General features: G+C 38.4%; 1 protein-coding gene across 1 annotated transcript; it reads right to left on the reverse strand.

Annotated features, from left to right (window-relative positions):
- Nucleotides 1-6,415: 6,415 nt before the first annotated feature.
- On the reverse strand, nucleotides 6,416-7,139 carry LOC141632052 (protein FAR-RED IMPAIRED RESPONSE 1-like). Its single transcript, XM_074444639.1, has 2 exons — nucleotides 6,623-7,139; nucleotides 6,416-6,486 (listed from the first exon to the last, which is right to left on the reverse strand). The coding sequence occupies exons 1-2, from the start codon at nucleotides 7,137-7,139 to the stop codon at nucleotides 6,416-6,418; spliced, it is 588 nt and encodes a 195-aa protein (XP_074300740.1).
- Nucleotides 7,140-18,513: the final 11,374 nt, after the last annotated feature.

The raw sequence follows: 18,513 nt of genomic DNA on the forward strand, positions 1-18,513 counted from the left end.
GTTCTTTGGATGCATGTTCTTTGCCAGTTTTTAAATGTATTGTTGGTTAAGTTTTCAGTAGCTACATCTCATTTGCATTTCGTGAATCTAGGACCTACTTGTGTGAATCTAAGACCTAATTGTGTGAATTTCAGATCTTGTTTTGTGAAACTGGAAGATAATATTGTTATACTTGTTAATAAGTGGATGAAATCACCTTCTCTGTTTTCATTATCTTATCCTTCTATATTGCCAGTTTTTAAATGTATTGTTGGTTAAGTTTTCAGTAGCTACATCTCATTTGCATTTCGTGAATCTAGGACCTACTTGTGTGAATCTCAAACCTTGTTTTGTGAAACTGGAAGATAATATTGTTATCCTTGTTAATAAGTGGATGAAATCATCTTCTCTGTTTTCATTATCTTATCCTTCTATATTGCCAGGTTTTAAATGTATTGTTGGTTAAGTTTTCAGTAGTTACATCTCATTTGCATTTTGTGAATCTAGGACCTACTTGTGTGAATCTAGGACCTAATTTTGTGAATCTCAGACCCTGTTTTGTGAAACTGGAAGATAATACTGTTATACTTGTTAATAAGTGGATGAAATCACCTTCTCTGTTGTCAAACTTACTTAAAATGCTTACATTTTGGATTTTAGTTCTGATGTTATTTTGCCTTACTTGGTGCATAATAGGAAGCAAGCTAAAATGAAGCGACGTGTTGAACCAGCTGCTGATTCTACTGAAGCACCTAGTGAAGCTACTGAACCACTCTCTGAGCCAGCTACAAAAAAGACAAGAATTTACAAAGACAGACTGCCTGTGTTGAGGACTCGGATGTCTCCTGCTGGGCTTTAGAACTTTCTCAACAATAAGGAGAATCCACCATCAGATAAGCAGATTCAAGCTATACAAGAAATGGGATTTGGTTCTCTATTGCATCTTAAAACAGATGTTATTCCGGGTCACTTGGCGTACTGGCTAGTTTCAAATTATGACCCCTTTAAAGCATCGTTGTGTGATGGGAAACTCCTTGTTTTAGAGGAAGATATCCATCTGTGCCTGGGATTGCCAATGGGTCCAAACATTGTCGCAGAAGCAAAAATTGGAGATAAGTGCCCTTCTTATGTGTCTGTTTTGGAGGAGTTCAGAAAATACAAAGGTAGTTCCATTGAGGTCAAACACATTATGCAAAAGCTCTCTACACAAAGTGATGGTGGAGATGATTTCAAAAGCACTTTCATCATTTATATCTTCAATGCTCTTTTAGGCGGTGTTGTAGGCAATCGGGCAAGTTTGAGACTTCTTAAAAGTTTGGTAAACACTGAGTTGATCTCTGAATTCAACTGGTGCAATTTTATCAAACGTAAATTGGCTTCCTAAGTTGAGTCTTGGTAAAAGGAGGAGTGGAAGACCAAAAAGGTGAAAGAAAATTGGTTTGGTGGACCTATTATGGTCTTGGTTTTTATTTATCTAGACCGATGTGTCTTCAAATCTCGCCTTGTTACTCGGCAGTTTCCAACACTCTCAACTTGGACTAAAGAAGCTATATCCCAGAGACTTAAGGAGGAAGTGAATGACAAAAAATCGGACAATAAAACTTTCGGCAGGGGTTCTATTGAGCCTCCACTGGTCATCACTCAGCATAAGCCACATGGACCTTTGCCTACTATTGAGTTTAGGCAGTCTTCAAAGCCACCGAGTGCACCTTTGCCTACTATTGAGTTTAGGCAGTCTTCAAAGCCAACAAATGAACAACAACATTCTGAAGATGAAGATCCTACTGATCCTCCTACTAAGTTTATTAATAAACTTGCGCTTTCCGCAAATGTTGATCCTCTTCTACCTAATAATTCAGGTAGTACTACTAAGTTTGTTAATAAACTTGCGGTTTCCGCAAAGGTCATGGCTCAAGCTTTCGTGGAGTATAAATCTCTTGCTAGCCAAGCTCTCAGCAAACTACCTTCCTCAGCAACAGTTTCTAAACTAGTTGCAGCTTTAGATGGTATGGCAGATGGTTTTAGGTTATCTCAAGAAGACAATAATGAGGAGGGTAATGTACAGGAGAGTGTGGAGGGTAATAGTGGGGATAACCTAGCTGAATTGTTGGAGGCATTGGACGTGATGGGTGAAGCTTTGCAACCAATACAGTCACGTCGTTCACCACCAAAACCAGAATGCCAAATCATACCACTTGGTGAACCTTCAACGTCTTGTATTCAAGCTGATGAACAACCTGATCATCTTTTATCTCCCTCTCATAATACTGCTATTGATGATGTCCCTCCCATCAATGATGATGTCCCTCCCGTCAATGATGAACAACCTGACCATTCTGAGCCCACAGTGGTAGTGGATGATCATCATAATCAAGAATGGTGGGTTGAGTACAATAGGAGGAGAACAAGTGTAAGAGATATGCAAACAAGTTCCAGTGCTACTGATGATGTCCCTTTCATCAATGAGCCCACTCACCTCATTGTTACTGTTCTAGCTACTTCTGCAACTTCTACTCCTCCTTCTCATGTGGTAGGGAATAGTGATCCTCCTTCTACACCATCTGCCAGTAAGGAGTTGAGCACATGCGATCAAATTATTACATGTTCTGAGAACAGTGACCCCACTCACCCCACCGTTACTGTTCTAGCTACTCATGAGACTTCTACTCCTCCTCCTCCTGTGGTAGGGAAAAGTGATCCCCCTTCTACACCAATTATTTCTGGCCTTGATAAACCATCTGCCAGTAAGGAGTTGAGGGCGTGCCATAAAATTACTACATGTTCTGAGAACCTATCCAAAGAAATAGTACAAAATGATGCACTAGAATGGCCTTGATACACTGACGTGGAATTGGTGAATTTTGTTCTAAAGAGATCAAAGAAAGATAAACAGTAATGTCATATTTTTGCTTTGATTTTTTGATTTTTTTTTATTGTAATAAATATATCTACTAATTGCATTTTATCAATAATGAAGTGAGGTTATGGTGTCCACTCCGTGGATGGAAGTCACAAGAGATGCTTTGCATAGCCTTGCACCGCGTGGCCTTATTATGGATCAGGTAAGTAACCTGTTTCATTTTGTTCACGCCACTCAACCTGTTTCATTTTGTTCACGTTTCATAAAATTAGGTCACTCAATGTGTATGTTTCCTAACAGATTTAATTTTGTAGGTCATTTATATGTTTGGAATTAAGTGCACACTCGGTAGAACAAATTTACTCTACTTGCCAACAACAATATTTGTCAGTCTCAAATCCTTTATATGTTGATATTCAAGTATTTTGCGTTCTTAAAGTTGCTTTGTTTCTAAAATTGCGTTCTTGTGACTTGTAGGGTCTTCATCGAGAAAACAACCCCGTTATTTGGGGTCAATACATAAAGGACAGTTACACTCCACTTGCTGGTAGCCATATCGACAAGGTCAGATATTTGTGATGTTTATTTTACTTATTTGTAGGTCATTGATATGTTTGGAACTTGTTTTGTGAATCTTGGAGCTTATTTTGTGAATCTTGGAACTTATTTTGTGAACTTATTTGTGAATCCTGGAACTTATTTTGTTAACTTATTTTATGAATCCTTCACCTTATTTTGTAAATTTATTTTGTGAATCCTGGACCTTATTTTGTGAATCCTGGACCTTATTTTGTGAATTTTGGAGCTTATTTTGTGAACATATTTTTTGAACTTATTTGTGAATCCTGGAACTTATTTCGTGAATCCTGGACCTTGTTTTGTGAATCCTGGACCTTGTTTTGTTAACTTATTTTATGAATCCTTCACCTTATTTTGTGAACTTATTTTGTGAATCCTGGACCTTATTTTGTGAATCTTGGACCTTATTTTGTGAATCTTGGACCTTATTTTGTGAACTCTTTTGTGAATCCTGGAACTTATTTCGTGAATCCTGGACCTTGTTTTGTGAATCCTGAACCTTATTTTGTTAATTTATTTTATGTATCCTTGGCCTTATTTGTGAACTTATTTTGTGAATCCTTGACGTTATTTTGTGAATTCTGGACCTTATTTTGTGAATCTTGGAGCTTATTTTGTGAATCTTGGATCTTATTTTGTGAACTTATTTTGTGAACTTATTTGTGAATCATGGAACTTAATTCGTGAATCCTAGACCTTGTTTTGTGAATCCTGGACCTTGTTTTGTGAACTCCTTGACCTTAGTTTGTGAACTTGTTTTGTGAATCCTTGACCTTATTTTCTGAATCCTGGACCTTATTTTCCTTATTATAGCATTAATCTCTTGGTTTGTCTTGTACATTTACTATCTCAGATTTTTATCCCTTTCCATAGTAACACGCCGCCGGAGCATTGGTGGGCTTGTGTCTGTGATATAAAGCAGGGAAAAATTTTCATCCTTGACTCAAGCAAGGATATTAATGTGGATCCTGACAACAAGCATGCCAAAGAGCTTGTATGATTTTTTTTTTCCAAAATATTGTTTTTATTACCTTTTCTTTTAAAAGTATACTCCAAAATATATTTTGATCTTGTTATTGCCTTTTCATTTTCAGTTACCTCATGTTTCATCTATTTTGGGAGAGTCATATAAATCTTTGCAGTTCATGCACACGAACGAATTTGTCAATCTCGAAGTCCCTCAACAAACAACATGGTATGTAAGCATGTATCTTTTTCCTTTTGTTAACAGATCAATAGTTATTATTTTGAACTTGTTGATTTTAAACCATTTGCTGTTTTTGTCTAGTTATGATTGTGGAGTTTTTGTGTTGAAGTGGTTGAGTGCCTTGGACGATGATAGTTTATGGACCAAAAGTGAATATTTTGAGGTAAGTTCATTAGTATACGAAAATAAAGCCTTATCTTGTGAATCTCAGACATTGTTCAGTGAATCTTAGAGCTTGTTTTGTTAAACTTGGTCATTATAAGTGGTTTAAAAATCAACAAGCTCTGAGATTCACTGAACAAGGTTTGAGATTCACAAAACAAGGTCTGATATTCACCAAATAAAGATAGGTTGGTTGTCTATATACTTCATTAAAATATGTCGCACTTTGCAGAAATTGCCACAATATCGAAAATCGATCATGTTGGAACTACTTAGATGGGATGAAAATACTAAAATGGTACACTTCATTGTCTTAAAAATGATGTGAAGTTCATTTCTTCATAACTTTTGCGAATATTTCGTAAATAAGTCGATTGTACTTGTTTTTGGTTGTATAGGTGTTTAATTAAAGAAGACAATTGTCCGTGTTGATGGGATGATATGAAGTCATTGAGTTGAGCAAAAGTGGGTCGAAGCTGTAAAGATTGTTGCCTTCATTAACTCTTGTAAAGATATTTGATAGTTGTAAAGTCTTAATAATTTTTCTGGGTCACTTAGGTGACTTATGTAGCTAATTTGACATTGAGTTGAGCAATTTGAGCTAATTTGACATTGACATTGACATTGAGTTGAGCAAAAGTGGGTCGAGGCTCCTCTAAAGATTGTTGCCTTCATCAACTCTTGTAAAGATATTTGATAGTTGTAAAGTCATAATAAAGAGCAAAATAGATGATTTTAAACCACGACCAAGTTTCACATAACAAGCCCTGAGATTCACTGAACAAGGTCTGAGATTCACAAGATAAGGTCTGAGATTCACAAAATTAAGAGCAAAATAGATGATTTTAAACCACGACCAAGTTTCACATAACAAGCCCTGAGATGCAATGAACAAGGTCTGAGATTCACAAGATAAGGTCTGAGATTCACAAAATTAAGAGCAAAATAGATGACTTTAAACCACGACCAGGCCAAGTTTCACTTAACAAGCCAAAAGATTCACTGAACAAGGTCAGAGATTCACAAGATAAGGTCTGAGATTCACAAAATTAAGAGCAAAATAGATGACTTTAAACCACGACCAAGTTTCACATAACAAGCCCTAAGATTCACTGAACAAGGTCTGAGATTCACAAGATAAGGTCTGAGATTCACAAAATAAGGTCTGAAATGATAAAAACGCTTGATGCTAGATTCAGGACCAAGTTTCACAATTTTACATTCCAGTTTCACAAAATAAGGTCCAGGATTCACAGGATTCACAACATTGACCAAAATAAAACAAGCTTAAAACTTGTCTTCTTCAATCGTCATCTTTATTCTCGTTGCTTAAGAATACTCCTTTACATCATTCTTCATTCTCGACTTCTTCCCCTTCTTCCTCTTCTTCCGATGTGTCTCCCTATGTGAAGAATCAAACCTTGATTAGATACTTTTTAAAAAAAAAAAAAAGAATTAGTAGACAATAGTGGTTGCGTTTTCAATTAGAATTATACATACTTGATTCTCAGGAGGATGCTCTGCAAACTCATTTGGACAATTTCTTTTATCATGGTGTGACATGCGTTTACACTTAGCACACAACCTTTTCGGTTTTTTTGCCTTCATAATTGCCTTATTTTTTCTGCTCACCATCCTTTTACCACTACCTTTGTTTCTAGAGACTTTAGGTGATAAGATCTTGATTTCTTTTGGAGCCCTGTAGTTAAGAAGGGCCTCCAATTCTTGTTCTTTGGTCAAAGGCTTTGGGTTTGGCTCCAACTTCTCTCGGAATTCTTTTATTAGCTTGGCAAACTCTCTCATATCTGACTCTTCTTCTATTTTTTTGAGCATACCAACAGTTGTGTAAATCTCATACCACACCCGAGACATTCCAAATTTACTATTACCAGTAAGATCATAGTTTTCCAGTAGATTTCCATTCAAATCATAAACCGGGTTTCTGAGTGCATTCTTACTCCACCTACGCCAAATGTATTTCTCAGGTATTTCCTTAAACTTTCCTGAGCAAATCAAAATGATGTGGTTGCATAAGATACCTTTCCTTTCAAACAATTTACATGCACAACAGACATCCATTGTTCTCCTATTGTACTCAACTGCATATCTCTTCCTCTTGTTTGCGTCCTCAACAATTGAAACTTCAAATTTAGTTACTGGATCTAGTGGGGTGTATCCACAAACACTACACGCATTTAGCGAAAATTTAACCTCCTCTTGGAAGTCAAAGAACACTTCATGTGTATAGACCTTCACTGCATGGGCCTCCCAGTTTGACCCGAATAGGGTTTCAGGCATTGAGTTGTGGCTCTGTGCTTCAAGAAGCTTTAGATTGTGCCTTTGTTGGTCCATGGCACTCTCAAATCTCATCCAAAATTCTACGAGAGTCCCATATTTATTTTCAAATCTCTTGAAAAAGCTATTCGAACTCTCTGATATTTGTGTCGTTTTTAAAATATTGCCCATCGGCACATTCCTGAAATAAGCGGGTATCCACTGATCTCGTTCCGCAAACTTGTCAGTCAACCATTTATTTTCTTCTAACGAAAACTCGCTAATGACCTTAGCCCAATTCTCTTCAAATTCCTCAGGCTCCAAGTCCTCGCTCCAGACAACATTGTTCAGACGACTTAAGAAATCAGTCTCTTTGCAAATTGTGCTCCCAACTTTGTCTATTACTTTCTTCATAATATGCCACATGCAAAAGCGATGTCTTACTTTTTTGAACACGGCTGCAAGTCACAAAGTCCACATTATCTATTGTCAGAGATCTTTGGTCACAAATCAAGCTCTAAGATTCACTAAACAATGTCTCAGATTCACAAGATTAGAGAAATAACAAATTAGGCAATTTCAACAACTTATGACCAAGTTTAAGAATATTAGCTTTGTGTTTCACAAATCAAGATCTAAGTTTCACAAAACAAGCCCTAAGATTCACAAAATAAGGAAAAGAGCAAAGCACATGATTTTAACCACTTAAGATCAAGTTTCACAAAACACGCTCTATGATTCACAAAATAAACTTCAAGATTCACGAATAATGTTCCTAGATTCACCAAATAAATAACAAGTTTCACAAAAGTAAGATATTCCAAACACACCTGGAACTGCAATTATTATTCCGGCATCTTGGTCACTGATGATGTAATTGGATTCTTTGCCACCCATTGCTTTCAGGAACTGCTGAAATGCCCAAATAAATGAGTCATCGTCTTCATGATCTAAAAGCACGCATCCAAATGTTATTGACTTTTTGTGATTGTCAATCCCAGTGAAAGGTGCAAATTTCATGTTATATTTGTTCGTTCCATAGGTTGGATCGAATGAAATAGCATCACCGAACAATGCGTAACATCTGATGGAATCCGCATTTGTCCAAAAAATTCTTGTCAAAGCAATCGTCGCAAGATCTCTTTCATATGAAAATACCAACCCTTTTGTTTCTCGGAGGGTTTCTAAACGAGAGATGAACATATGTCCATCCTTGCCATTAAGTAGACACTTTACATTCCTTTGGAAATTCTTGAACTGCGTAAGGGTAGCTCCAACATTTTCGAAACCCTCTGCTTGTTCCTTGCATAATTTGTATGTTAAACTAGCCCCGACATTCAATCTCAAATTTTGGATAATCAATTGCTTATGATATTCGTTCAGTTGATTTATATTAACAACAAGTTTCTCAAATTCCCTATTTTTGACAGGCGTCACTGGGTGATTGTGACCCTTACGGAATTGTTCAATCTTGTACATCTTTTCAAGGAACATGAATTTTATCATTGCTTCACAACCCCACCTTTTAATTTTAGTTATTCTTGTACCACTTTGCTTATTGGAACTCTCAGCCTCACCTGCACCTCCACCCTTTTTCGTACTGGTTTTAGCAGCTTTTGTTTTTCTATTTCCACTCATTGCACCAGCTTTTGTTTTGTCACCAGTTTCAACGATTGTTGTTTTTGCATCAGCTTTGGGAGGACAATTTTTCCTGTTATTAAAACCTTGACGATGACAAACCATGCATTTTGTTCGAATAACACCATATTTAAACCTCTTAGTTGAAGACTTCCTTGCTTCAAACCCACAAGCAATAGCATAAATTTTATAGAACAACATTGCTGACTCTAAGTCCACAAATGTTTTGCCAACCACGGGTGTAAACTTCTCTTCAATCCTACTTATCCATTGATCAGTGCCACTCGGTGTGTAAGTTACCAAAGTAGTAGGTGTGGAAATAGTTGGCATTGTAGGGGTTGTTAAGACAGCAGTAGAACCCTCACCAGCATGACCAGAACCAACATTAGAGCAAGGAACCTCACCACAACCGACACGAGGCGTCACACTACACTGTGAGTTGTTGTTGACATTTGAATCAACACCTAAGAAGATAAAAGGTTCACAAAGTCACATCTCACATTCACAAAACAAGGCTTAAGATTCACTAAATAAGGTCTGTGATTCACAAATAAAGTCTGAGAATATTATCTGAGCAAGGAAGAGAGCAGAATAGGTCATTCCTAAAGGGTTCACAAAAAGAGCTCTAGGATTCACAAACACAAGGACTGAGATTCACAAGTTCACTTTTTGGTTCAGATTATTAGTTCAGTTTTTAATCTTACCCAGGTTTTATATATTAGTTATTAAGTTTCACAAAATAACCTTCTAGTTTCACAAACTATGGTCTCTGCTTCACACAAAAATAAATAAATAAATTGCATCAGTAACGTTTAACAACAGAGATTCACAAAATAAGGCCCAAGATTCACTAAATAAAGGCTGAGATTCACCAAATAAAGTCCGAGATTCACTAAATAAAGTATCAGATTATTAGTTCAAATAATTTAAAATTTTTTTGGTGAAGATTATGAGTTCACTTTTAAGAGAAGCCCAGGTTGTATGTATGAGGATATTTTGTTGATTTGTTAATAACACTTCCATTCCCAAGAAAAGGACATTGAACAATTAAGCATTCAATCAAAAAATTTAATATATGGGTAATGTGAACAGGCACTGTTGACAGTTGTGCCAAATACCAAGCCTATAAATATCTAATTTCTGAAACATAATAGTATATACCAATAACCTCTCTTCTGTAAAACATTTCAAAAATCCCCATTGTACACAATGTCTCATTTATTTGTATTCCCTTATACTTGTGTTTTGGCGAATGTTCCAGGTTATATGGATAAAAAAGGGAACTATGTTTGTTGCGACCTCTCTAAATTGGCAGATTGTTTAACGAGCCATGGTTATGAGATAGAGTCTTTGGTGCCTGTTATGTGCAGGCAGACTTCTCATTTTATACGATTAGTACTAATTCAATTTGGCACAAATGACACTAGCTGCAAACAGGCTTTTAAGTTGCAGGAGAAGTTCGAGCAATTTGGGCGTACTAGATCTGAATGGGTGGCTACCTATTTCCGAGTTCAGGGGCCCTTTCTATGGGTAGCATCAAGGCTTGATTCAAAATATTTTAACTACACTCCAGTATGTAGAAGAGTCCTATATTCATCTAAACACGCAGGAAGATCACTCGTTGATGCAGATGAATGGTGCACTTATAGCTATATCAATATTGCTTTATGTGTATTGCCTCGAACAAATAGGGGTGATTGATAAACTAAACAAATATCATATCTTGCTTAATTTTTCAGCTTTTCATTTTATTTTATTTTTGAATGTTGATGTTTAGTTAATTCGAAAGCCATGAACCTGCGAAATTTTATGTGATGAAAAATTACAAGATTTTTAAGTTTGCTGAATATTACTTATGTTTTAATTAATTATCACACTATCATCATCTGCTAAGATTTACTGAGTAAGGTCTGAGATTCACAAAATAAGGTCTAAGATTCACCAAATAAGTAAAAGAGCAAAAAAGGTGATTCTAACCACTTATGATGACCAAGTTTCACAAAACAAGCTCTAAGATTCACTAAACTAGGTCTGAGATTCACATAATAAGGTATGAGATTCACCAAACAGCAAAATCCACTCAATTCATAAACTCTTACAGTAACAATTCAACCAACTCTTACAGTCATACAATTAGGTCCTAAGATTCACAAATTCAACTCAATTCATAAACTAAACCTTGCAAAAAAACTGAAATACAACATCGATCCATATATTCCATAATAATCGAGCAGAAATTTTGACAAATGCAAGTTGAATCAGAAAACATGGAATTTTACAAAAATTACATAAAAAACGATATACCTGATTCAATAACACTATTATCATCAGTCATTGTGATATCTACAATCTTCATAGCAATTAGAGCTGCAAAATCGTCAAAAACAATTTAGTAAGTAGTACGGAATCGTGAGAAAAAGGAAATCGCTCAAAATATTGGTCAAATTCGAACGTTCTATTTACAAAATCGTTCAATTTGATCAAATTCGAACCTGATATCATCAATTTATGAGTGAATTGACAGAATTGTATGAATATACTCAATTTTGATCAAAATTCTGAAATTACCTGAAAATTAATCGATTTTTCTTCTGAAATTACTTGAATCAACGTTGTTGAATGTTGTTTTGATGAAATCCACGAACAATCGATGAACAAATTGATGAGCTTTGCTGAAAAATTTCCGTTGAACGAACGTGAGCTTGCTTGTTGACGAATTTTCAGGGAAACAATTTTGTTTGTATATTTTAGAGAGATAGTGTGTAATTGGGCTATTGTATGATTTAATATTTTAGTGAGAGAAAGTATTTTGGGCTAAATGAAAAGATTTGGAATGACCCCTCAATTTTCAAATTGAATGAATAATAGGAAGTTAGTCCATAAATGAAGGATTAATGAAGGAATTTGGTGAGGCCGGCCGCCTCATAATTAACTACCCTCACCTAGGATTCGGCCTCTCTCTCTCTCTCTCTCTCTCTCTCTCTCTCTCTCTCTCTCTCTCTCTCTATATATATATATATATATATATATATATATATATATATATATATATATATATATATATATATATATATATATATATATATATATATATAAGACTTCGTGGTCTTCATCATCATACGCAATAATTTTTGTACCTTTTTTTTGTTCCTTACCTTCCTTATAATTGCATTGCATGCAAGATGAATCATGAATGCTTTGTCTTTTTATTTCTTAGAAACTATATAATTTTTTTACTGCACAAGTATAGAAATAGTACTCCTATATATGATGCATATTATATTTTGTATTTTTTGTTTCGTTATACTAATTTATGCTTTGTTGTTCATAAAGGCTACGGTTATAGTGATGACTTCCTGACCTAGCAACCGCAAAGATTCAAGAATGGTCATTTTTTCCCATCAATATAATTTGAACAATAAACCAGTTTTCCGTTAGGGTGTGTTTGGATTGAATGATTTGGAAGGAAAAGAAAGGGAGGGAGAGTAGGGAATTTGAAATCCCTTGTTTGGATAACAAATGAGGATGAAGGAAAATGGAGGGGGAGAGATTTGGAGGGATCTAATTTCCCTCCTCCAAGCCTAATCAAAATCTCTCCACAATAGGCAAGATTTGGAGGGAAATTCTATCCAAACACCCACACCCCATTTCCCCTCCCCTTCCCTTTTCTCCCTTTTCCCTTCCCTCCTTCCCCCTCCCCTCCCTTTCCCTCCACTTTTGCTATCCAAACACACCCTTAGTTATAGAGTTCAATTGGTAATACTTTTTCTTATATTTTTATGTATGGTTTAAATTTTTTAAAAATATTAATCAGCTTCGCTATTAATTATACGGAGTAGTAGGTTATACTACTTTCGTCAGCCTGAAGCAACAAAGAATAATAGTATAGATTTTGAACAACTTAGCTTTGTAATTTATCGTTTAAGGAATTCATTACTGTAATACTACGGTTTTATGAGTCTCTCGGTACTCTATCGAGTAGGCCTTACTCTGTCGAGTAAAGGTGTGTTGCGTTTTAAAATAGTTTCTGACCTGTTGGGTACTCGATCGAGTAACCTTGATACTCGATCGAGTATCTCAGCTACTCGATCGAGTAGCCGGTTTACGGGGGGATGATTTGTCGGGTTTTGTTAATAATGCGATTTGGTATATAATTACTTCCGTCACTTTCTTTAAACACTTTTATAAACCTAATCACTTTCAAAGAGAAAGCAAACTACGTTCTTCGCATCAATCGCATTGTTGGCAAATCCCGGAGCTTGGAAAGTCGGATTTCACCTTTCTTTATACCTTTGTAATCCTTGCGTCGGGGGTAAGATCTACGTAACGTTTTTATAGTATTTCGTTAAAGTTAGTTAAACCCTAATATTGGGATTTGGGGGTTTTGTTGTGTTTCGTGATTGGTAGTGATTATATGTTTGTATGTTAAGAGGAGGATTCGTAGAAGAAGCCTTTTGATATCAGTTGTGAGATAGTCTGACTGTATTGCTTTCTAGGTAGGGTTTTCCTATTCAGTATTAGTCCCATAATGTGTTGTTGGTGTTTTGTGGTTGTTGAATATTATCATACTCGTACTGTGACGATTGTTGGATTTGGTTGCCGATAGTAGTTGTGATTGTTTGTATCTGTCTGTGTTCTTCGGGGCGCGTCCCTGGCTGAGTGGAGTCACTTTCGGGAGTGGCTTCACGCCCATTATTCGCCTTCTGTGGAACCCGCCACAGAAGGGATGTGCACATTAAGGAATTTGGGTTTATCGCTCGACGGAGATTAGCGCGGATTTGGTGGGTACGGCTGCGGTCCCCCACTGGCGGCGTGGAGTGACCTGTTGCGATGGGCAATCTAGCAGGGCTACACACTTTAGTGTGTAGTCAGGATTGTGGAGTTGGGATTGGAGTTCGAGTATATCCGTGATGATTGAGTCGTTTGTTTCTTGTGTTGTTGGTTTATATAAATTGTGTGATTAGTACTGACCCGTTTATTATTTTAAAAACTGTGGTGTTCCATTCGGGGATGGTGAGCAGTTGTTGAGTAGGTATGAGTCGAGTTACATGGGATAGCTGGGATGTCCCACCGTCTGATGATAGAGTCTTCCGCTGTAGCATGATTAGTTTATCAAACATTTCTTTTAGTTGTTGGTTTTGAGAACATGTAACCGTATTTTGATATTTGGTTTTGGATTGTAACCTTTCACTAAAGTTATACTATTTAAATGTTGTTTCGTTATTGTCTTATGATTATCATTGCCTCGGGCAACCGAGATGGTAGCATCTTTATACATGAGTGGTCCTGGTAAGGCACTTGGAGTATGGGGGTGTTACAAAATGGTATCAGAGCGACTATCCTGAAACCTGTAACCAATGAATCTAATGAACATAGGGAGTCAATTAAAATGAACCCGGGGTAAAGGTTGTAGGAGCTAATGCAAATACTTGGGAGACGTCCTAAAGTCGCGAACTCGCCCTACAATTTTGAACCGGTCACATGGGGGGTATAAGTCAAGGTCGTATGTGATGTTTGCTAGTTTGTATGCAATGTGACGATGCATGTTGTGAATTGTTGGATGTTGGGAGTAGAAGATTGAAATTGTGAATGAAAGGTTGGTAAAGTATATAAAATGTTGTTTGAATAAGAGGCATGTTGGATGTTTATTATATGGCATTTGATAACATGAAAAAGTTATTTTGTTGATCATATGAAGAGTTATGTGGAATTGCATGATTAGCTATATTGTAATGTTGAGTTTATAAAGTTGCATACTATATGGGGGTATGTGAGATAACATGCGGGTAGTATATACGAGTCAGCATGACTCAATCGAGTAGGGGGTACTCGATCGAGTAAGTGAGGTACTCGGTCGAGTGGGTCTGACTCGATCGAGTGGGTATTTGACGTTTTTACAACCAGAATCATGTTTTTGGGCACTGGATCGAGTACATAGGGCACTCGATCAAGTAGGGGGTCACTCGATCGAGTAGCTGTGCTACTCGGTCGAGTATGTTAGAGATCAGAAGGTCTGTTTTGGGTCTGATGTCGGGGCACTCGATCGAGTAGCCTCTACTCGATCGAGTAGGTTTAGGCACTCGATCGAGTGTGTTCTGGGCAGTCTGCTTTCGTGTTTTGAGGTTTTAGTGCGTATGTTTATATCTACCCTTTCTTATATAGTTTCAAGATGTCGCCCAAGAGAAACGCCTTGTATGCGAGAGGTGAGAGCATGAACATCGACGATGTAGTTAAGATGTTGGAGCACCAAGATGCTCTTACTGAGGCCCTAAAGAGAGTGGGAAAGGATAAGGAGTTTGACCACTCCAAGATCAGCCTTTATATAGCGAGGTTTAACCCAAAAGAGTACAAGGGGATCGGGGAGCCTAATATTCTTGACAACTGGCATCGTGAGATGGAGAACATACTGGACTTGGTACACTGTCCTGATGAGATGAGAGTAGAGCAAGCTGCGTTCTATTTGAGGGAAGCAGCTAGTGAGTGGTGGGATAAGGTGAAGGTGAGTGCTACGGAGATGTACACAAAGCAGGGCTTACCTGCTATACCTTGGGAAGAGTTTCGGAGGGCTATGAGGAAAGAGTTCGTACCTGAGCATGTGAGGAGTAAGCTGAGGGAGGAGTTTGATGGGTTTAGGATGACATCTGACATGTCCGTGGCTGAGTACTACAAGCAGTTTAATGAGAAGTCTATGTATGCTGAGGACATGGGTTTGAGTGAGGAGAACTTAGAGCTGAGGTTTGAGAGGGGGTTGACCCCTAAGATCATGGATAAGTTACCCGTGGGAGTCCTTACTGATGTTAAGGAAGCTTATAAGAGGGCTGGGAGAACTGAGAGGTTGGTGGAGATGGCTCAGGAGAGAGCAGTTGAGAAAAGAAAGGCTGAGAGTGAAGGTGGTGGCCAATCTAGCCATAAGAAAGGCAACCACAATCAGGCTAGAGCGTTTTCTTCTGGGTCAGGGTTCAGTGCTGGGGCTTCCTTTGGGCGTGGTCGTGCGAGTGGTAGTGGTAGTTGGGGAATGACCTGTTATGGCTGTGGCGGTGTAGGCCACAAGAGACATGAGTGTACTAGTTTACCTGGAGCTTTTCAGAGATCGGCTCAGGGGAGCTATTCTCAGGGGCCGACACAAAGTTATGCGAGCAATAGACCGTCTGGTTCATGGTCTAACCGGGGAAGTCAGAGCTATCAGGGTGGAGGTAACCGCAATGGCAGTAATTCTTATCAGAAACCTGCTACGAACAACAACAACAATCAGGGGTCGGGTGCTAAGCCGACCACATCACCAAGATCTTGTCCGGGAGGTAGACAGAAGACCAAAGGAAAGTCGTTCATGATGGACAAGAAAGCAGCTGAGGATGATGCACATGTTATCACTGGTACTTTTCTTGTTAACGGTATTCATACCTTTGTTTTGTTTGATTCGGGGGCGTCTCAGTCGTTTGTATCTTCGATTCATGTTAAACGGTTGGATTTGAGGGTATATGAATCTGTAAGTGAGAGTTTTTATACCTTCGGGTGAGTCTGTATCATGTGGGAGGTTGTATAGAGATGTACCTATGATAGTTGGGCAAGTTGATCTGCCTGTAGACTTGCTAGAGTTTCCTTTTGACGGTTTTGAGATGATAGTCGGGATGGATTGGTTGGGAAAGTATAAAGCTAAGATAGACTGTCATCAAAAGAAAGTGTCTTTGAGAGGTCCTAAGGGCGTTAGTGTGTCTTATCGTGGGTTTGTGGTCAAACCCAAAGTTAAGTTGATTGCAGCTGTTACCTTAAAGTCCTATCTGAGGAAGGGATGCTCTTTGATCTTGTGCCATGTGAGAGATGACCGGATAGAGAGTCCGACAGTTGATCAGATACCAGTGGTGGGAGAGTTTGCAGATGTTTTTCCAGAGGAGATTCCGGGGTTGCCACCGAAGAGGGAGATAGATTTCACGGTTGAGATGAAACCGGGGACGGGGCTAATCTATAAGGCACCGTACCGGATGGGTCCTAAATAGATAGAGGAGCTCAGGAAGCAGTTAGATGATCTGATAGAGAAGGGATACATTAGACCTAGTGTATCGCCGTGGGGAGCACCAGTTCTTTTTGTGAAGAAGAAAGATGGGAGTTTGAGGTTGTGCATAGACTACAGAGAGCTGAAGCGAGTGACGGTGAAGAACAAGTATCCTTTGCCAAGGATAGATGACCTGTTTGATCAGTTGAGTGGTGCATCAGTCTTTTCCAAGATTGATTTGAGGTCGGGGTACCATCAGGTGAAGAATAGAGAAGTGGACATACCAAAGACAGCTTTCACGTCGAGGTATGGCCATTATGAGTATGTGGTGATGCCGTTTGGGTTATCTAATGCACCGGCTATGTTTATGGATTTGATGAACATAATCTTCAGACAGCTTTTGGACAAGTTTGTAGTGGTGTTTATCGATGAAATCTTAGTCTACTCCAAGACTAAGGAGGAGCATGAGGAGCATCTGAGGATTGTGTTGCAGACCTTGAGGGAGCATGAGTTATATGCTAAGCTGTCCAAGTGTGAGTTCTGGTTGGAGAAAGTTTCTTTTCTGGGGCATGTGATCTCTAAGGATGGGGTAGCTGTGGATCCTGCAAAGATTGAGGCAGTGACAAAGTGGGAAGCACCAAAGAACGTTGCTGAGATCAGGAGTTTCTTGGGTTTAGCTGGATACTACAGACGGTTCATGAAAGATTTCTCCAAGATTGCTAGACCTATGACAGCGTTGATGAGGAAAGAGAACTTGTTTCATTGGGATGAGAGTTGTGAGACGGCGTTCCAAACATTAAAGGAGCGTTTGACCACAGCTCCTATCTTAGCATTGCCTGAAGGGATAGAAAACTTTGAGGTTTATACAGATGCCTCAAAGAACGGGTTGGGATGTGTGTTGATGCAGAACGGTAAGGTGATTGCCTATGCTTCTAGGCAATTGAAGCTGTACGAGGAGAACTACTCTACACATGATCTGGAATTGGGTGCAGTGGTGTTTGCTCTCAAGATATGGAAACATTACCTTTATGGGACGACCTTTAAGGTATTTTCGGATCACAAGAGTCTCAAGTACATCTTCACTCAAAAGGAGTTGAACATGAGACAGAGGAGGTGGATGGAGCTGATTGACGATTATGACATGGATATTATCTACCATGAAGGGAAAGCCAATGTTGTTGCAGATGCTTTGAGTAGGAAGAGTGTACATTCTTTGTGTATAGCTCTATCTTTGATGAGGTTGAGAGATGAGGTGGGGAGGTTTGGGATACATATGATGCAGAGAGGGGATGTCATGAGAGATTTGACAGTACAGCCTGATCTTTATGATGATATTCGAGGTAAACAGGCGTTGGATCCTAAGATGGTTGAGTGGAGAGCTGGAGTAGAGAAAGGGAAAGTGTCTCGATTCTCTATTCATACAGATGGTAGTTTGAGGTTTGACGGTAGGTGGTGTGTCCCTAATGATGAGGAGCTGAAAAAGACAATCATGACAGAGGCACATTGTACACCGTATTCAGTACATCCAGGTGGTGACAACCTGTACAAGGATTTAAAGAACACGTTTTGGCGGCCTGGGATGAAGAAAGAAACAGCTGAGTTTGTGGCCCGTTGTTTGACATGCCAGAGAGTTAAAGGGGAACAGCGACGACCACAAGGTAAGATTCAGTCTTTAGAGGTACCTGAGTGAAGTGGGAATACATTTCTATGGATTTTATCGTGGGTTTGCCAAAGAGTCAACAGGGTAACAACATGATATGGGTAATAGTGGATCGACTGACCAAGTTAGCTCACTTTGTGCCAATGAAAGATACATGGACTAAA

The sequence above is a fragment of the Silene latifolia genome, chromosome Y, assembly GCF_048544455.1.
Source record: "Silene latifolia isolate original U9 population chromosome Y, ASM4854445v1, whole genome shotgun sequence".
Classification (NCBI taxonomy): Eukaryota; Viridiplantae; Streptophyta; class Magnoliopsida; order Caryophyllales; family Caryophyllaceae; genus Silene; species Silene latifolia.

Coding starts and splice junctions, on each gene's coding strand:
- LOC141632052 (XM_074444639.1), bottom strand. CDS start 7,139: ATGGACCAACAAAGGCACAATCTAAAGCTTCTTGAAGCACAGAGCCAC. Junction 6,487..6,622: donor TGAGATTTACACAACTGTTG/GTATGCTCAAAA, acceptor TCTTAACTACAG/GGCTCCAAAAGAAATCAAGA.